Here is a 21,751-nt window from a genome sequence, read left to right as displayed (position 1 = left end):
CATAGAAATCAAATATCTTTTAAAAGATGCATTGAGATGATTTCTAGAGCAAAATATCTGAAAATTCAACTCAGTGTGTTGCCAGATTTTGCACTAAGGTCGTGAGTTGAATTTTATTTATGAGAAACTATTTTACCAGCGAAGAAAATCAGAATTCTGAGGCGGTTCATCATCACAAAGGCGCAGAAAACCTCACACAATGATAGCCCTGCTCTCTACGATAATATAGACATCTCTATATAATTGTTGCCCTTGACTTCTCCACCCGTCGCCCACAGCAGCTCAGGCAAGTCGGCAAGTTATTCAGAAAGTGGAGAAAATATTATCAGTTCATGGAGATGGATCTTAAAGTTCAGGTTTTGTATCAACACAAAATGGTGGGCCTACTGCACAGGGATGCATGTAACATACATGTAGAACCCTAAAATGGCTCCAAGTTCAGCAACCAATGGCATGCTGCCGTCGCCCTTTCACAGCAGCCTACCACAGCTCAGTGAACGACTTACTACACCTTACAGTGGCGAGGCATGGCGCGTGCTGATAGGTTACTGGAAATCGCACCCGGGGAGCCCCATTGGCCGCAGAGCTCCGAGATGTTTGACAGTAGAGTTACTAGGCTGAACAGCAGAGCTGGCACCGGTTTCATACCCCCTGTGCGGTGTGTCAGCCAATCATGAGGAGCCGGTGCAGGGCGTTAATATTATTGTGAACAGCTTAGGGGCAAGAAACTACCCCAGCACATTTCATCACTGTTTGCAGTCCATGATATACTCAAGCACAATATAGTCCTGTGAGAATTTCTGCACACTTCCCACAAAACCAACCTTAGCACTATTTTATCCGCGTGCTGCAGAACTTGACGGTCCTCAAGAGATTTTTTTCCTTTAACAGTATTGAGACGTTTGGTGCTTCAAAGCCGCTGTGGTCCCATTGAACGTGGCTGTGCCTCACCACACTCCGTGCCAAACCTGAGAATGGGGACGTCATGTGCAGTTTCATGGTCCCCGGTGGTGATGAGTTGTTCGAGGGCGCTCACCGAGCCACCCCCAAGAAGCCATAATTAGCTTTTCCATCAGGCATTCAGGTGTGTCTGCACGGCTCCGAGGGAGGCGGCCATTGTTTGCTGACAAGTGGAGTTCTCTGTCTCCCCCTCTCACTTTCTCTATTCTCGGGGCAAATGGATGGTATGCGGTGTGGCTGATTGGAGGTGAGAGCCATATCGGTCGCTGGAGATTCACTAATGCAAACTCAAAACTACTGTGTATTCACTATTCACAGTCCGTGCCCACACAGTAATCAGATAGCTGGCCAACTGACAAGCAGCAGTGGAGTGGAATGTGGAGAGTGGAGAGAGATGGATGAAAGACAAGGCAAACGGCAGCCTTTGTGTTTGCGTGTGTGTGGCGCCCTGTAACCGTTGCAGCTGTGCATCTAGCAAAACACGGTGCACATATTGTCAAAAACTGCATCTATTGTTATTAGTTCTCTCCTCATTTGGTATTCAGCATGTTTAATAACCAGGTCATTTTCTTTCTGGCCATTAATTCCTTGATGCGATAACTCTGAAGGATGTGCCGCTCGCAGAAAAGGCTTTTACCAAAGTGCGCTTCTGAATTGCACCTTATTTGTCATGTGTCTTTATACTGTATAATTTCAGCTAGCGAATTAATTGCGAGCTGAGCCCCCAGTGTCAGTCAGGAGAATGGAGGGAGCTAAATGAGTGGATATTCCAGCCAAATAGAGGGGCAAGTGTCATTCCAGGTTAATTAAATCCCCGCTTTGAGTCTGCCGTGAACACAGACCTCTTTCAGGATGATAAAGACAAACTCCTTTATTTCAGTTTGGGTGTCGCCAGTACAATCACAAGTCTGATCAGTTTCCCACGTTTAATGGCCGGATGGCTGTGTGAAGCATTCATCCACACACACACACACACCTTGCTTATTACACGTGACATTACTGACAACAAATGACTCGGCGTTGCAGCTGTTCAGAGAGACCTTTCTCACAGCAGACATTTTGACTCGTCATAGAAAGAAAAGCACAGTAACACTGACAGGATGGGTTCTATTCAGGTTTTTCAGTGAGAGCCAGTGTGCCTGATATCAGGAACCTGAAATCAAAGCAGTTAAATGGAATTAAGTCGTCATTAAAGAAGTATTTCACAGATGGATGGATGGATGGATGGATGGATGGATGGATGGCCTTTTCAAAAACTGAGCTGTCGATGCAGCAGAAAAACACAAATACTTTTGGAATTGGTGCGACATGATCAGAGGAATCAGAGAAAGGGCTGTGGCATTCGCTTCTGCTCGAGACAGAGGTGGGACCAAGTCAGTGCTTTGCAAGTCACAAGTCTTTCACTCAAGTACAGGCTCATATCCCGAGTCCTTAACTTTGATTCTAGAGTCCTAAACCAGTCAAAATGCACTCCTCACCAAATGTAGTGTCATTTTAAAAACAGAGTAGTAATATATGACATTTACAAAAATCATGAATACATTTTAAAATTTGTATTTATTTGTCAAAACAAGTTTGTTGGAAGTCATATCCCATTTTTTATACCGCAAATCTTTTCTTGTTGACCGCTGTGTTGTTTTAGTTTATGAACAAAAGTATTTTTGGTGTTATTTTTTTCCAACTGGCACTCATGCTCACTCATTCATGATTCTCTCCTGCAACTTGATTGGATGTTGTCAGATTGTTCAAACAAAGTGGATCTGGGGAATCAAGTGTCAACTTGCTGGGAATGAATAGCGCTAATGTTTGTTGATTCAGGAAATGAAGGGAAATTAGTTAATTGAGATAACATTTTTTTATCTTAAGGTTTGGGGGGAAGGTATCAACTATTTTCAAGTCAAAAGGCTCACGTCCAAGTGAAGTCACGGGTCATTGTTGTTAAAGTCCAGGTCGAGTTGCAAGTCGTTTAAGACTTTCTTAAGTTGAGTATAAAATCATCAATGCACTACGCTGCACCGGACCAATAAACGCTCCCACTGGTAGGTTACATAATGCGAGTTGCCTGTCCGAAAACAATATGGCTGCTGAGTGGTAACAAAGGATCTCCTATAACAGTTAACCGAATCTTGGTTAGTATTGGATCAGTGCTGCTTAGTTTTACCGTTTGATCTCAGTTTTTCCAGGCTCCATTTTCACGATACAGTAGAACAATATGGCGCCGACTTCCTGTACACAAACTCTCCAATTACAGCTAAACAGTGCACTAAAATATGTTTCTGAAAACATTTTAGGTAACAAATAGGCAATGCAGTAACAAAATGTTGGTTAGTGTTTGATCTGAGCTATCTAGTTTTACCATTCGATCCCAGTTTTTCCAGCCTCCGTTTTCATGATACAGGAAACAGTATGGCGCCTACTTCCTGTACACAAACTCTCGTATTACAGCTAAACAGTGCACTAAAATATGTTTCTGAAAACATTTCAGATGAGAAATGGCTAATGCAGTAACAGAATCTTGGTTTATATTTGATTAGCGCTGCTAAGTTTAGCCGTTTGACGTCAGTTTGTCCAGCCTCCATAACAAAACAGGCACAAAACAGGAAACAGTATGGTGCCCAACTCTCATATTACAGCTAAACACAGCACTATAACATGTCTCGAAAACATTGCAGGCAAGGAATGGGCAATGCAATAGAATCTTGGTTAGTATTTGATCAGTGCTGCTTAGTTTAATAGTTTGATCTTAGTTTTTCCAGCCTCCACAAAACAGGAAACAGTCTTGTACCCACTTCCTGTTCACAAACTCTTGTAATACAGCCATATAGTGCACTAAAATGTTTCTGATAACATTTTTAGGTATTAAAAAAAACAGTCAATACAATAACAGAATATTGGTTTATCTTTGATCAGTACTGCTAATTTTCAACGAGCAGTGGTTAAACATTAGCAGTGCTGATCAAATATAAAGTGTCCCATTAATTTCATTATTTCCTCTTGTGCTTATCGTCCAATTGTCTTCTGTAAAAAAGGCCTGTCAGTATGTTTAAAGCAAAGGTTGTGAAGGTACAGAGTCCAGAAACGTTTTTTAAAAAGCAATCTGCTCATCAGAGGAGGATTTGCCGCCTTTCTTACCTAAATCATTCTGTATCTCACACTGTGGCTCCTGTTTATGTTCCCCAGCATGGAATCTGTGCCTTTATGCAACGCTTTGTGCCAAATAGATGTTTACTGTGCCTCATAGCCCGCAGCCTCGATGAAACGCTCTGTTAATGCTAAGGCGACATTATGGAAGCTGGCTCTCTCTATAATCATAATGTACCACACTATGATGTCTGTGGCTTATTATTTGAATCTCTTAGTGTTTCCCTTTTTAGTGGAATTCTCGATAGGAGATTAACAAAGCTGCACTGTTGGTTATCCCTCCTAAGGCCGTAGAATAAGTTGTTAGTCTCCCGCTGGTTTTCACTCTCAGCATCCCCTCATGGTGCCTCATTAAGACTCAGAGAAACAAGCGCCCCCCGACCCAACACTACAGTAAGGCCAGGCCCAACATGGTGCTACTACAGCACATTATACAACTCGCTGTGTGCTGTGGCCTTCAACAGCGTGTTGGTTTGCTCCGAGCATGTTTTCTCCGATTGCGTTTTCGTCCCTGCTTTTTCTTTTCTTTCCAGCGAGGAAGAACGAGGGGTTGTGGGGTATTTTTCTAAGAGAGAGCACGAGGCGGGTGTTGGGATTTGGGGATAAGCAGTTGTTTTCTCATTGAGCGACATTTGAAGGTCAACTGCTCGCCGAGTAGGGCACTTGTGAGAAGCCAAAGAATTTTATTTCAGTATGAATAATGCATTGACAGTGTCTCTGTTTTCAGCCCACATCTTTTTTAGATGCTTATTAATCTCATTCAGCCTCCCTTCATTGAAGTTCTAGTGCTGCCGTGTAAATTTACAGAAGTCAAACACAGCTAAACACGTGTCTTTTCTCATAATAGTCCTAGTTTTTGATCTCATTCTTAGTCCTTTGTTATCCACGAGCATGCTGCTGGTACTGCAGATTCCTCAGTACAGTATAGAACATGAGAGCTAATTATTTCCTTCTTTACATGCACTCATCTCTGATGCATATTTATATATACATCTCATTATGCCTCTGCTGAAATGTTTGGTCAAATCTGTGCATGTCACTTCTTCTCTATCATGTGATGATTGTTTCTTAGCAATCTGCAATATTGTGTTCAACAGTCTGCACTTTCCGACACTTTGTTCTGTTTCTTGTTGTCATGCTATTGTTGCTCATGTATGTACAGAAGCGAGGCATTTCTAAACCCAAATGTGGCGTTGTCTGTTTCTTTTTCTTGTTCTACAGAGATGTTGAAGGAGTTGAACCAACAGCGCAGAGCGAAAGAGTTTACAGACCTGAAAATTATTGTTGAAGGCAAAGAGTTTGAAGTCCACCAAAATGTTCTAGCTTCCTGCAGCTTGTATTTCAAGGACCTGGTGAAAAGGTTTGCCTTCGCTTTCCCTCCCACCAGCTGTTGATCCAATCTGTTCTTTTCATAGGGCGCATTTGTGTCGCTTTTTTTTTTTTCTTTCTTTCCCTTCCCCTCTCTCTCTTGCAGGTGTGTGAAGACTTTGGTTCCTAACACAGGGCCAGCAGCCATTCCTTCCTCTTCCCGCTCAAATGAATGTATCTGAAACTGGAGAGAAAAAAAAAAAAAAAAAAGGTCAACCCTCGTCATTACCTTTCCTCCCCATGTAGGGCAATTTAACCACATTTCCATTTTAATGAGCAGTGAAAATGTTCCATGACTGGGGATGTTTTAAAACTCACCAAAGGGCCAAAACAAAAGAATCATACATTCTACACATTGGGTGGTAATTCGCCAAAGCCACGCTGTCTTCTGTGGGCAGAGGGATTTTTGTCTCCTGAGCTACCATATTTTTCTGTTGCTAATTCTTGACTTTTTTTTTTTTTTTTGCTGCACAACAGCCTTTTCATATGCTAATAAATCTTGGTTAGTGTAATAAAAAAGACATTTCAGAGTCATAAACAAAGGACAAAACAAAAGCACATCTAAGACAGCTTACTGAACCACCACTTTCACAGGTTAACACCACCCTTCACTAATGTATTCATTTGATGTGGATCTAAGTATTCCCCTAGTATTCTGCCCTTCATACTCCATATTTTTTTTTCTCTTTCTCGGGCTGTTTTGTTTCCGTGGGTGCCTGTCTGCATACTAGTGTGTGTGCGTGTCAGCTACAGACCTTTTGAGTGTCTCTAGATGTGTGTGTGCACGCGTGTGTGTGTGTAAAGTCTGATAGCACAACTATGTCTTTTTTTTAATCTGCCTTGTTTCCCGGGAAGGGAATACCAAAATTCCCTAATGTCCTCATCCTTACTTCAAATCCTTGCAGGTGTTTTCGGCTTGATTGAGAGTCCCCTGGACCCAAAGTTGTTTTGCCGCCTTGGTGTTGTTTGTGTGTGTGTGTGTGTGTGTGTGTGTGTGTGTGTGTGTGTGAGTGTGAGTGAGTGTTTGTTCTCGCTTGCATGGCGAGGGATAAAGTGGCGAAGCAAAGACAAAGACAGAAAGACACACTCCAGCCGAAAAAATGCCTTAGGGAAGTTTGCCACTTTGCCCCGCAGCCACGCCGCCTCCACACGCGAGGCTCATCAGAGAGCTGAGAGCTGCTTATCAGCCACCGCGGCCTCCTCGCCCGCCACCGATACACTTGTTCCTCCTGAATGGGAATGGAGTGAGGAAGACCAGAGAGAGAGGAGAGGTAGAAAAAGCCACACTGTGTCTGTACTAGGGCCACTCATCTCCGTGACAGCTACACTCGTACACACCCCATGAATGAAAAAGAGACACCGAGTCTTCCTTTAACCTTGACAATAGCAGAGAAGCTTCCTGAGAGACTGAAGCGACTTTGGAGAGAACTGAAGCCCCCATGCTGGTCAACCTGTCTATCAGATTGTCTCGTCTGCGCCTCTTATCCAGGACGAAGCCGGATCATTTATGCGTAAAGACGGGGGCCCCTGAAAGACACCGGGGCTCCCAGAGGAGCGGGCTGAATTTCATCAAGCTCATCCCTCCTCACGCCTGCTGCTGCCTACATTGTCGGATTTTTCTTGTTTAATTTGACAGTTTAATAGAGCAGACTGCCATTAATTGGTTAATTAATTGTAAAACCAGTTTGATTTATTGTCATAACACTGTCGTTTTTCATGAGATTACGTCTTAAACAGAAATCGTCTCACTGGAGAATATCTAATGAATTTGTTATACTAATTGTTAATTTCGTAAGACGTCTTCGGTGTGATGTAATGAAGTCAGCATCGTCCGCATTATGCTAACGCGACAACCGTCATCAGTGTTGATTCTACGAGGCGTGCGGCACCTTGACTCCATGGAAATGGGAGCTGCACGAGAAGATGGGAAGTTGACAAGAGAAGGGAGCGACAACAAGTGAGTTCAGGCAGAGTGTGCAGCGCGCAGGGAGAGGAGGAGGCCATTTTGCTCATAGCTGTGAGGCGTTTGAGTGCCGCAAGCTCGGTCAGAGAGGAGCAAAGACTTTGTCATTGAGTTACGGCCTCCCATGTGCAGCTCAGGTCACTCTTTCAGTGCAGCTGGAATTATGCTGAGGCTACACGTGGCTCGCTACTGTCCGCGTCTTTACGAGGTCAAATAAAAGAGAGTGAAAGACTTCCTATGTGCGCCGTTGCCAGCCCACCCTCCCTCGCCCATCTCATTCAGGAGGCATTCACTGCCGCTCAGACCCCCCGTCAGCTCGCTATAAACCACCACGCCGTGTATGTGTGTGTGTGTGTGTACAGTATGTGCCCGGGAAAATGTGTGCAAATGTACTTGACGTGTTTTACGGCGTGCATGCTTCAGTGTGTGCGTGCGTGTAGGATGCAAGGACATAATTTTCGTGTGTTATCCAGGCAGGCTGCCATTAGTCAGAGAGAAAGTAGAGACGTGATACAGGAGGGCGAGAGAGTGCACATCACAGTTTTTTCCCTGGCTTACCCACACACACACACACACACACACACACACATCGAGCCAATGACTCGTTTAAGAAATTAAAGGCTTAATTGGCAAAGAGCCGGAATCTAGCAGCATGGAATGGGAAAGTAATTATCAAAATTTGCTTGAAAATTTTGGAAATGTTATTTTCAGGAGCTGCTCCTCAGTCTCCACATTAGGCACCGCTTTCCAAAGAAATTTGAAAATGGCGTTTTTCAACAAATCCTCCCTCTTTTCAGCGAGCTCCTCCACTGCCCACCCTCACCTCAAGCATTCAGGCCTCCCCTCCACTACGTGTTCATCCAACCTGTCATCTCACCCCATGATACCTGAAGGATGTAATGCCGCTCCAGAAATGTGCGCACACGTCTGCCCTCGCCCCCCATACCCAAAAACCTATTACCCTACCCTTTAAAGGGCCGATGCACAGAGCAGGGAGACAGATCATCTCCGGTAATTCCATTTTACCCCTCAGGATTTTCCAATAAGTGTGCTCTGCAGGCATTTAATTTATGGCCACTGCATCTCCTGCACCACAGTAATGTAAAAAGCTCCAGAATCTACGAGCAGTCCCGACACATGCTTTCATGCCATTTGTTTCTCTCCCTTCTTTCCCCCTCCCTGTCGAGCCATGAGTTCCATATGCTTGTGAGTCAGAGGGCGTTATGATTGTGAGATGGGTAGAGAGCTGTGTTAAAGCCCATTACAGCGTCGGCCCAGTGTGAACGCTGCAGCCCAGCCCTGAGTGCACTGTTCAATCCAGCGCTGCTCCATTCAGCCCGAGGGGAAGACAGGACACTTTTATACTCCCCTCAAATTTCAATTAGCAACATTGTTCAGGCTCGCTGTATTTAAAGGGTCAGTTCACCCAAATGGATTTCACTTACCTCTAGTGATATCTAGCCATGCAGATAATTTTGAGTCCAAATTTTGAGGTAATTGTGTCTGTAATTTCTGCAACTGCACCCAAACAGCGTAGGTGAGTGCACTTTTGTTTGTGCAGCACTGCTCACAGCATTGAAAAATGACTTCTTTCCACCAACAATGGGCCTCATATGTTTTCGTATTGCTATTCTAGATCTCTCTTCTGCAGGGTTTACCCACATGAGTGTGCCAAATCTGACTCACCAAACTCTCTAAACTGCACAAACCTGCTGTAAATTCTTCGTGAGTAAGTGAATGTTTGTGAGATTTGATCATTGGTGGAATCAGTGCCCCTAAATTGCCATATAAGTGACAAAAGATAACAAATCAAGCAAAATTTGAAAATGTAACGCAGATTTCAATGGCGTGTTATCGGAAATCATTGTCAAACCTTTCATTAAATTGTCAAGCCATGCTAAAGAGAATATGGTGAACAGATTTTTTTTTTTTTTTTTTTTTTGAGTTGATATCGTAAAATTTAAACTCCAGATTCAGTCAGATTAAGACGTTCTTATTCACTTTAAATTAACCCTTGTGAAGAAAGACACATGTGTTCATGACTCTAAGAACAAAACTTTCTAAATAAGAGAAAAGTAGTGAATGCCACAAGTTCTTTTTATCAGTTTTAGGTGCAACTTTAGAACAAATTTGTTCATATGAGTGTTCTTACATGAGACCCAACGTCTGGATGTAGCAGTTTAATCGGGACTATTTCTTTGAGAGAAAGTAGTTTTATTGAAAAGTAGAAATTCTGACAGCACATTATGTCCATTGTAGGTAATAAAGATAAATAAAAATATAAAGTTGGGGAAACAGAATAATATCGCGAGAAAAGATGTCACAATTTCTGAGATTAAAGTTGTAAATTTGACAAAAATTTGACAAATAAATAAAAACACACACCCTATTATTCTGAGGTGGTTTTTTTTCTCGTAAATTTTTGGCTTTAATCCCCGAAATTCCTGACATTTTCCTCACAAATTTCTGACTTTGTAATCTCAGAAAATATTCAAGTTTTTTTCCCTCGTAAATGTGTGAAATTTTATATTTTTTTAACTCATTTTTTTTATTTCAACTTCAGCATTTTATACGAGCAAAACAAATTTTACAGTTTTCAGCTGCTGTGACATCTATCCAGATTTGAGACAAGCGCAGTGAAGTGTTGGATTGCGATAAGATGTGGCTGAGATTCAAAGTTACAGGGAAAGAGAAAGATAAATGCATAAATGTGTATATGTGTACATACAAACATACCTGTTACCAGAGAAAAGCAAGAGAAGAAAAAACGTAGATGAAAAATAGAGTAAAAATATCAAAGTAAATTTGTGATTTTTTTTCTTGTAAGCTCACCACTTTAACCTCAGAGAATTTTTTTTTTTTTTTTTTTTCTTGTAAATTAACGACTTTTATCTCAGAAAATCTGATTTAATTTTTCTCAAAATATTACCCCCTGTTTCTGGCTGTATTTGTTTTGTTTTGCTTTACCTACCTTGACCTTTGTGGGAAATAGAAATTGCTTTTGAATTTTTAAATGCAATGCTGTGAGCGCCACAAATGAAATCCCGCTGACCTTCATTGTATTTGGGTGAAGGCAAAAATCTCAGAGATGGGTTTCCCATACCTGGGCAAATATTTACTGTCTGCAAAGCTAGTTTTCACTAAAAGCGGGTGAGGAAGCGCCTTTTTTATTTCAGTGAACTGACCTTTTAATTGTGAAGCTGCTCGCTTTTTAATGAGATCACACAAGTGTTAAAGCGGTGCTGATCGAATGTTTCTTTTCCCATTTTTTCTTTCACCGCTCCTCAAAACAAACTTCTCTTTTCAAGTTAAGTTTTCGTATCAAGAGTTCTGCCACTCCAATGTCCACGTTCAGTTTCTCCCCTCACACGCTGATGGCCCTGTGTTCACACTTGGACGGAGGTTCGGGCTTTTAAACTCTCCACCTGTCACCCTGTCCTTTTTGTCCTTCAGAGCGTCTGACACAAACTGGACTGGTTCCAGCCAGATAGCCTTGAAGTCTCCCGTATCATACCTGCTGTTACGGGGTGGAATACCGTGGCCTCAATACCGCAAAGCGAACACGAGTAAAACACGAGTCTGATAGAGCCACCACATTATGTTTGTTTATTTTTATAATTTCTTCCTGATTTATGTTGTGACAGGAGACGTAAGTGTGAGCCATTTTTAGCCCAGACAGTGTCGGCTTTGCATTTGAATAAGCTTCTATCTTAACATATCTTGCTAGTGTATGTACTTCCACAGAATAGATGGTCTTGTAAGAACAAGCTAAATGTATTCCCTGTAAGATGTTTTTTTTTTTTTTTTTTTTAGGTTGAAGGATGTATTAGGAAGTGTGTGTGTACGTGTGTGTATGTGTGTGTGTGTGTGCAGCTCCCGTCCTCCCTCTCCGCCTCTGCTCACCACCATTTTGACAGTCTCTGCTGATTTTAAGACTTCCTCTTGAATAAGTGGTGCATTTTTCACAAACAAATTTCTTTGCCTGAGTGTGCCCATCTTTTTCACCCCCCTTCCTCGCCCTACAGTATCTCTCCTCCTCTGTCTCTCCTGTCCTCCCTGCCTTCCCTCTCTTTCCACTATTTAAATTCAAGTCTGCAATCAGACGCAGCATAAATATCCACCTCTTTTAGAAGCTCCGGAAAAGTCATTTCCATAACATAAGTGCTCAGACAAAACAAACTGCCACTCGAGCCGGTTCCTATTGCACTAATTGAGCAGGTTGATGAGCATGCTCTTCTTTTATTTTTAGCTCTTTTCCCCCCCTCCTTCCTCCTTTCTTCCCTACCTCCCTCCATCACTTTAACCCTGAACAACACTCCCCTTCTTTTCTGTCTTACTACCTGCCCCCCACTGCAGGGCTTTGTGCGGGGAAAAAGGGCAATAACACTATGTGGCTTTTTGCTTTGCAGGAGGAAAAAGAGTAACTGCCTTGGTTTTTCCAGCCAATGTCCATCCAGAGACAAATGCCATTGTCTTTTTATTTTATTTTTGGATGTCCTTCTCCCCCTCTCACCTCCTGAGTGCGCTTCAAATGACGACTAATGTCTCAGTTCATACACTACAGGCTACTGATGATTATTGCAGCGGGGACAGAGGCTCTGTTTAGGTGTGATGGTGGATTTTTTTTACGGGGGAGGGCGGGGATATCTCTTATTTAAAAGACCAAGGCACAGTCATGGAACAACCCAACCCCTCCCTCAGAAGGATGGCTGCTGGCTCCCTGTGGAAGAACCGTCTCGCCCTGCCTCCCTTCCTTTTTGCTTCCTCCTCATCGACTCCCCACCACCACCACCATCCCTACTCACCCCACACGCACACACACACACTTCCAGCTCTCTTCTCTCATCTCCACTCTAACCATTTCGTCTACCTGTCTCATCTTGTTTGCTTTGCTGTCTGTGTCTCACTAAATGCTGACTGTTTGTCATGATTTCTAGTCCAACAAACTGGCTCCAACAGAAAAGGAAAAGAGACACATGCAAACACACACACACACACACTCGGAGAAACAGACAGAGCTTTATCAATGCGCTGCCATGAGTGACAGAAGCAAACAGCCTCCATCCATCTTAATGTAGGCTCCTTTTCATATTGTTGATGCCCGTAGTCGCAGGACGAGAGATGTAGTAGTGGGGACGCGCGTCCTGCAGGGCTATGATTCCATTTATTTTGCCCTTGAGTGGATTATTGTTTCACATGGGACATTAAACATGGGTGGCGAGGTGTTATTTAATGCTCTCATACCTCCCCGGGGGGACCCTGCATGTGAACTAATCTCTGCCATTTGATCCCGGTGACATGTCCGATCCTCACGCATCTCAGGCTCTACATTACGAAGGGATATCATATTCTATTTAATTTGCTCATCCAAGCACTCCCTGGCACTTCTTACACCACGCCAGTAGGAGTGGATACTCTGTTTTGATACCCAGCAGCCGTGTAGGCTCGCCAGCAGCGAGAGCTCTCCAGCACAACACGCTTCCACCAGCATACTTTACAACTCCGTCTCATGTCCGTGTGTGAACTGTGCAGTCCCTTTCTTTCTCTCTGTCTCCTGTCTGATGGCTCATGTGCACCCTGCCATGTATGCATGTCCACCTCGAAAAACTATGCATACATGAAAACACACACTGTAAGCATGCCTGTTGAAACAAAGCAATAACTTTTGTTTGCCTAATCTTTGTTCAGAGAGGACATTTTGTTTCAGATGCAGCAATATAGTTGCAAATCTGCTAGCCTCATAGAAACGTAGAAACCATTCAAAGTTCTGTTTCTGTCCCTTTTTTCCACTTTACGTTGTTATCTTCTTATTGTGTAATGATTCTCTTATTTTCTCCCCACTCTCGTACTGGCCCAGGTGTGTTATGGGTGTTGTGTTGTAGCATATCTGTGTCCCTATCCTCTTTTTGTTTGTTTTGTTCATTTTATTCTGCGCTTTTCCTCTCAGAGTATCCCCTAACTCGCCTCTCTCTGCCGTGATTGGTTGATCAGGTCATCGGGGGAGACGAGGAGCGGCGAGACGCTGGAGCTGAACATGAGCAACATCAGCGCCGACGTGCTGGAGCTGCTGCTGGAGTTCGTCTACACGGGATCGCTGGTCATCGACTCGGCCAACGCCAAGACGCTGCTGGAGGCTGCCAACAAGTTCCAGTTCAGCACCTTCTGTAAAGTCTGTGTCTCCTTCCTAGGTAGGAAACAGGAGGGTGTGTGTGTGTGTGTGTGTGAGAGCGTGTGCAAATGTTATGTGCTTATATCAGCAAGTGTGCAAGCTTATTACATCAGATATATGCGACCTTTGCTGCTACAGTATCCGCAGCCTCGTATATTTTCATCCACTGTCATGCTTCATCACTATGCACAACCTTACAGAATGTCTTCTGTGAGGAACCTAAATCTCCTCCCTGACTCTGGCACATTGCGCTCCCGTTTTGTCATGTTTCCAAAGCCAGCAGCCGTGCGAGAATTGTGTCTGCAAACGCTCTCAGTTGGGCACGGTGCCTCTGATCTCGTCCCAGTGGGCAAGACCAAGCACAGGGGCAGATTTATAAAAAGGTCAGGGAACAATTGTCACTTAAATGTCAAATCCTCTGGCCTCAACCACGAGAGAATCGAAAAATAGCAAAACAGATTGATACTTCGACAAGATATGGAAAATGGAGCAAAGGAGGGGGAAGGGCTTTCAGGAGCCCAAGGGGGAGGTCACATGAAACGCAGAATGGCATGTTCCAGATTTTAGTGGGTAACCAACCAAAAAAAAGCAACCAAAAAGCTGCAAATGTCAGCCTTTGCATACCATTTAATAAATTGTTTTGGGTATCGGTAACACAAGGGAAGTGCATGTTAGCAAAAAGGTCAGCGGCAGGAAAGGAGTGAAAAGAAAGTAAAAAGAGAACCAGCAGCCCACGTTATTGATTTGTTTTTCTCGATTTGGGCAAAAAAAAGAAAAAGGAAAAAAAAAGGAAAGCCATTTGTAGACTTCATTGCCAGTGAGACGTCAATCCATTCTTCCTCTGACAAGATTCATGACATTTCAGCACATTAGAAGGGGAGAAATACAGGCGCAAGCGTGTGTCCTTGAGCAAAGAGAAATTGATACTGTGTCAGATATTATTGAAGTTTGTAACAAATACACCGAGGAGAAATAGCATCTCCTCGACCTACTTATAGCACTCTGACTTTTATTCACATAACTTCAGATTCAAGCAAATAAAAATGTACCTGCTCGTTGTTTGCCTGCTGCTCTGCGAGAAATCAGGGCTGTTTTATCATCCGAAGATTTAGGGTGAATTAACGACATGCAGTGTTGCAAGGGTTACCTTTATTCCACCACAGATTACTTTAATACACGCCCTAAAATGTCATTTGTAACATATGCAATTAGATTACTCAAATTAAGTGACGTATATTAAATAATTCGGTTTCTTTTGGATTGCTCATTTGTCTGGTTCTTATATCACAATGCCAGAAACACACGCCTGTGCATCTCCTCTGTCATTGCCCCCTGCTAGGTGCACTGCACACACCTTTTTAAAAAATCTGTTTATGGAAAATGCTTTCCTCAAATGAATTTTTCACTTACAGGAAGAGAGCATAGCTTTCTGTCCAAACTGAATCCATTAAACATGCACCTCTCAGGGTTCCCAAGGTCGTGGAACTCCTGGAAAAGTTGTCAAATTAGCAAAACTGTTTTCCAGGGCATGAAAATTTACTGAATGAATTGGAAGACTGACCGCTGAAACATCACTAGTATCACGTGATATACATCAGTGTAATCAGCCAGTTGGCGTTGGGAATGTCAAATGTGTGACTTACCCACAAATACCTCAGAGGTGCATGTTTGATAGTGTTTGGCTTACAAACGACAAATACTTAAGAGAGAGGCAGACCCTAGTGAAGCTGAACAAAGGTTTTGCACCCAAATGTTTAATGTGGGCAACATCAGGAAGTGGTTCTGGTCCGCCATGCTGAAGGGAAACAACTCAAAGACAACCAAAAGGCTCAACAGACTGCTAACGTTGCACATATTTTACACCTGCTGTAATGTTACCCCTCTACCAGTATTGGTTTATCTGTGAGACAACCTTAACTGACACTCACCCAATCCATTGCCCTATCCAATGATCTGCTATTGTTTGGAGTGATGTGGACGCTGAAGACGGTCAATTCACATTATGTGTACAGCTCCTGTGCAGAGCTATGTGTCCTGACATTAAAACTGTGGCCAGATTTAGCTGTGAGGAAACAAACTGCTCGTACCTTCGCACATTTGGAGCTGCACTTCTTCAAATCACATGTTGTCAGAGAGGTGTCCAGGCAGGCTGTTTTAAACTCTTTAAATATAATCAGGGAAATGGGGTAAAATGTTGAAATGAAGGCCAAGGTTACAGCTAGGGTCTCGCTCATCCGCCGCCTGGCGGGTTCGACTTGGGGAGGTTCCCCCCAGACCCTACGCATATCCACACAAGCCCTGGTCCTACCCGTAGCTGAATACTGTGTCCCTGCCTGGAGCAGAAGCCCACACATGAATAAGGTAGACACTGCCATAAACAGCGCCCTCCGGATAGTGACTGGTTGTCTGAAACCCACCCCTGTGTCTCACCTGCCAGTCCTCGCTGGAATTGCTCCGGCCAGTCTCCGACGGGATGCGGCTACCCTCGCCCTGGCAAGAAAAGCCCAGAAGTACGACTGGCACATCCTGCACAAAGCCACAACAACACCGGCGCCACCATGCAGGCTCAAGTCTCGCCATCCCTACAACAAGGCGGCACAAGAGCTGCTGCAGTCTATTCCTGAGGACTTGTCCAGAGATGCCTGGCTGGCAGCATCCTGGAAACAGACTTGGGAGACGGCTGGGCCCTCCCGCATCCACCGATACATCCAGGACCCAGGTGGCGGTGTAAAAGGAGAAGACCTACCACACCATCTATGGACCTCGCTGAACCGTCTACGCACTGGGGTCGGCCGCTTCAAGTCATCTCTGAAGAAGTGGGGCCTATTGGACAGTGCGGCATGCGAGTGTGGCAAGTCTGAACAGACTGCCGTGCACATATTCACCGGCTGCCCCCTATACAGCCCACCCTCAGAATCCAGCCTCTTCGACTTAGGACGGGAGACGAGGGCGTGGTTGCACAACGTGGAGTTGGCCATCTGATGATACACGAAAGAAGGAGAAGAAGAAGAAGAAGAAGAAGAAGGGGTAAAATGTGGAAAAGTTGTGGGAAAGTTTTCAAAATGCCTTGGTAAAATGAGTGGGAACCCCGACTTCTTTTACATCATGTAGACAAACCACGTAGGTTATCAGTCAGTGGTGCCGAACACTGGAGACGAACCACTTAAAAGATGGGTGAGATTTTCTATCTTTCTGCGTTGTACTTTTTTAAACAGAAAACACATTTTATATTGTAATAGCTACTGGTAATGACACACAACATAGCCAGCAGCAGGCTGTTGTTAGTGATGGTCATTTACCAGAAACTTCCAGCTCCCTGGTGATCTCCCTTCAGCCAGCTGCCACATGATTTAGGTTTTTGCAGCAGAATAAGAAGGTTTCATAACAATAACTTCTCATGTCAGCTTCATGAGTCAGACATTTTTTTAGCAAAGCAAGTGACAGGAATAAATATAAACAGGGCGTCCAACAAAAGTTCAGCTCAAAACCGCAGCACTGTGCCGCTCACGGCCAATCATACCGACACGCTCCCATTGCATTCACTTAGGACACGGTGTTAGAGCAAATAAACAAACAAATGACGTAATCTCCTCAAGTAATCTATTTTTAAAGACACGGTGATGGTATTCAGAATACCAACAATTTAAGCCGTAACTGTACTGGAATATACAGTTACTCATACATCATTACCTGTATTCTGTTATCCCCCAGCCCTGGTGACCTGCTCCAAATTGAAACTGAAACTGATATATTGGCCACAGTCGGAGGGGTTCTTCAGATATTATCACATAGACTGCATTTACATGCACAAAATGTTTTGGGTTTTTTTGTCCTTATTCCAAAAAAGACAACATTCCTACCAAGCTGTGACAATAATGAAAGCGAATATTCCACATCTATTTCCATTTACATTCAGCCGTGCACACTCCAATTAAAGTGCCCTAACTTTATCAGGTCAGAATATGGAAAAGTGGAACAGCTGAAGCAGCTTGTGCCATTTTGCTTCTTTGCTTTAAAAGAAGTTAATAAAGTGAGATTTTCAACAATGGTGTACTTGTTCAGCAAACACAGCCTCCCTCTTTTACTTCAACCACCCTCTTGAAAAGGTCAGCATTGTGATATTTCCTCAGATCCACAAATCAGTTGATATCAAAGTCTTTCACGATGTTTAAAAGTAGGTGTGTTTCTTCTTCCGACCAGAAATGTGGGCTTTTCTTTTGGGCATGCATCTCAACCCCACTGCCTCGCTGGTTTGTGTCCAACACACAGAGCTGATTGTAAACAGGCAAGAGAGCATGTGTCAGTAAAAAAACCCAACTGAATTACATATTCAGAATGCACTGTATGTTCAAAGAAGGCTCCTAAAACTTCTATCTGCAAATCCCACACATCTGAATGGGAAAATGCTTTGTTTGGAGAAAGGCTTAATTCGGAATATTCGGAATGTCAGCACCCTATCAAAATCAGAATATTGTCTTATTTGGACTACTAGTGGAGCATTATTGTGCATGTGAATGTAGTCATTGTCTCAATTAAAACAGATTTTGCAGGCTTTTATGCAGCATCTTAAACTTTAAACCTGGCTGCCCAGCTTTGAAGAAACTGATGAAAGGATTATGCAACATAATGTTCAGAGTGTGCGAGCGTACGCAGTGAAATATCGCTTTATCTGCTCAAATGGCACAACAGAGGGACACTTTCAAACAGCCTTTTGTTTCGCCCCTAACCCCCACTTTGATGCAGCGTGAAGCCCACTTTTATTTGGTCTTTGGTTTTGGCTTTTGTTTAGTTGTGATTTAGCAGATGTGAGGTGACCTTTATTGGCTGATATTTGTTTAGGAAAGACTCTCAGACTCTGTCTTCAGTGATAAAAGGCCTGGCACTGCTTCCCTTTGATGGCTATTGTTTAATCAGGCCTCTTTCAGTGGCCACTGACCCAGTTGATCCACACGTTTGCCTGCCTGTGTGTATGCGCCACACCACCAACACTTTTCCCTCTCTTGTGATAAATGGCAATGTGTGTTAAAAAACTGAAATTACAGACACACCACCGTAAATGCTGCACCCTTACAAGAGATCACAGACGGCAGCATAAGCCTTCTCCCCGCTGGCCTGGCTATCAGGGTAGTTTCATATATTCTCAGCTCTGTGACTGTGTGTGCATGTGTGTGTGTGTGTAGTAGACCCCGAGATCTGACAGGACTTCTTTAAAGTGGCCCAGCTAATCCCAAATCCCGCTCCCTGCCTTCCACCACCTCCTGCCTGGGCTGTGAGCGATCGATTCCCCTCGTTGTTTGTCCCCGGAGCTGTTTTGAGTTATTATACTTGTTCTCCCTTAGTCTCAGGCAGATATACAGCCCGATAGGCTATGGGTCTGTGGTACCTGCAGCCGCTTTTTCTGTCTCTGCTTTCCACGTCTGTGATCTTTTTCTGGATGTCTGAATGATGTTTTTTTTTCTCCGTCTTAATCAACCTGCCTGTGTCTTTGTTTCTCTCTTGTTTTTGTGTTTCTGTGTCTCTGTCTCATCATCCCTCCGACCTCGTTTATCGACTCCAGAGAAACAGTTGACTGCGGCTAACTGTCTGGGAGTGCTGGCTATGGCTGAAGCCATGACTTGTACGGAGCTCCATAACATGGCCAAAGCTTTTGCACTGCAGAACTTCCCTGAGGTGGGTAGAGATTTGTCATTCTTAGTCATTCAGTCCTTGATTCTGGTGGAATAAACGCAAATAAAACTTAATAAGGTCTAAGTTAAATCATAATCATAATTTAAAGGAGTACTTCACCACTTAAAATGACCGTTTGTATATCAATTATTCACCCTGTTAGACTGAATTTTTGAGGAAAACATTTTCTGACATGCCTCCACGGCGAACGAAGAATCCAGAACCTGAGAAAATTCTTCATACATTGATGTCATGGGGGTTTAACAACAGCAAAACTAACTAAAACATCTGCTTACAAACTCTCACACAGCTCGTCCAGTATAATCCAAGTCTCATTTATCCAGTCCTAAGCTCAGTAGTTCTTTAACAAACTGCCCTTTCCATCAGGGAACTGAACAGAAAGTGAAAATCGATGCTCTCTTCAAAGCCAGACTCCACTGACAAAAACAGTAATTTTACCTTACTGAACACAGGAGCTGCTGCTGGTCTACCGCTGCCTCGATCGATAGTTTCTTTGTGTTATTGTGTGACTTTGGTGTTTTGAAGGGTTAGTTTGGTTCACTTAGTCACACAGTAACAACAATAACCTAACTGATCACAGCAGCAGTCGACCAGCAGCTCCTACATTCAGTGATATTAAATTACTGTTTTTGTCAATGGGGTCTGGCCATAAAGAGAACATAGATGAATTTAACTTTTAGTTCAGCTCCCAGTCAGACAGGGCTGGCTGTTTGGGGTCTACCAGTATAGGGACCAATTAAACAAGCTTTGCATTATACTACATAAGTTGTGTGAGAGTTAGTAAACGCATGTTTTCAATATAGTTTGCCCTTATTTACTTCAGTTCATCAAGAATTTTCTCCATTTTGAATTCTTTGTTCACCGTGGAGACATGTGAGGATAACAAGGATTTTCTTGACAAATTCAGCATGACACAGGTTAGTAATTGATATACAAATGATGATTTGGGGGGGTTGAAGTATTGCTTTAATGTAACAGTCAATACATTAATGAATGACTTAAGTTTACTTGAGTGTTGAGATTTTTAATGTAAAACTGTTTTGGCTTCTGTTAAAAACGTCCAAATTTCTGGATCTTAAGCTCTCAGAAAAAAAAAGGTTAGCACACATTAGCAGGTCCTGGGCTAGCAGCTCCTCTCCAACATGCCTTTTACTGGCTTAAATCACCTGGGGTCTCATTGATAAACATTGCGTACACACAAAACAAGGCCTGAAAGAGGCTTACGCCACTTCCCATGCAAAAGTTGTGATCTATTAAAACAGACTTCATGGGAGAAACTTTGACCCATGGTTACAGACATTTTGGAGATGGGAACTTGGCGATGCCGATGGTGAGTTGGACGCCTGAAATTGTCCTATATGTTTGTGCATGCTATTTTTGGCTTTTCTTCATACAGTACATACATTTTAGAATGGATCCTACGCACTGTTTTATAAATGAGACCACAGAAGCGAAACGTTTCCCTTGCCAGATTTTGTAGACTTGCAATTTTAACAGCTCTACGTAGTTAAATGATTTTTTGTCTATTTAAGTTGTATTTATTGTTATTATTTCCCACTTTGTTGTGCCTTAGCCTTCAGACAGAGTTAATACCATTAATAGCCCAGTCATGAATGACATGGATCAAAGATTTGTAGCTGTGTTTTAGGTAATAAAAATACATTCACAATTCTACCATATCTATATTTCACATACAATGGCTGTTAGCTGAGAACTCAATCTGCTTTGTGCAACACTCTGCAGCTCCGTCAAAAATAGATGAAGCACGTATGTTTCTGGGACACTTATGCGGCGCACCTTCTCGTTGATTATATTTTGTATTGTTAATCTGCAAAGTAACCACAGCTGTCAGCTAAATGTGGGGGAGTAAAAAATACAGTATTTGCCTCAGAGATGAAGAGCAGATGTATAAAGTAGCAGAAAATACATAACTACAAGTGTGTACTTAATTAAACGTACTTAGTTACTTTCCACCACTGCTAATCAACAAGTTGTATGATTTGAGTTTGACGAGATATTTCATAACTCTTCAGGTGGCGGTACAGGACGAGATTTTGAACATATCCAAGGAGGATCTGGTGGCCTACCTGTCCAACGACAGTCTCAACACCAAGGCTGAGGAGCTGGTCTACGAGACGGTCATCAAGTGGATCAAACAAGACCCCACCTCCAGAGTGCAGGTAATAAAACACACAGCTGATGAGTGTGTTTGTGAAGTGTGTGTCTGCTCAGCTCTGACACCACGGTGTACTTTACCAAAATGAGCACATATTGTGTGTGTATCATGAGACAGAGAAGCGAGATAAAAACTCTCGTTACCACTGACAGTACAGGTACCGTATGTCTGCCGAGCCGCATTAGCGCGGCCGTTCTATCGACTATCCCCGTCTACTCCGAGAGCTACACAGCACGATAAACCAGTAAAGTGACTCGTCGTTCTCTCTTGGTAGTGTTCATCAACT

The 21,751-nt window shown here is 43.2% G+C and overlaps 1 protein-coding gene across 1 annotated transcript in view; it reads left to right on the top strand.

Annotated features, from left to right (window-relative positions):
* Positions 1-21,751, top strand: part of LOC126399217 (kelch-like protein 29) — a 359,560-nt gene that overhangs the window by 236,486 nt on the left and 101,323 nt on the right. Inside the window, exons 8-11 of the mRNA XM_050059067.1 lie at positions 5,323-5,461; positions 13,424-13,620; positions 19,159-19,271; positions 21,323-21,469. Coding sequence (XP_049915024.1) covers positions 5,323-5,461; positions 13,424-13,620; positions 19,159-19,271; positions 21,323-21,469 — 596 coding nt within the window. The remainder of the gene's footprint in view (positions 1-5,322; positions 5,462-13,423; positions 13,621-19,158; positions 19,272-21,322; positions 21,470-21,751) is intronic.

The sequence above is a fragment of the Epinephelus moara genome, chromosome 12 (genome assembly GCF_006386435.1).
Source record: "Epinephelus moara isolate mb chromosome 12, YSFRI_EMoa_1.0, whole genome shotgun sequence".
In the NCBI taxonomy this organism is placed as follows: domain Eukaryota; kingdom Metazoa; phylum Chordata; class Actinopteri; order Perciformes; family Serranidae; genus Epinephelus; species Epinephelus moara.
Note: the sequence above shows the minus strand (reverse complement) of the source record. Positions and strands in the feature narration are given on the sequence as shown.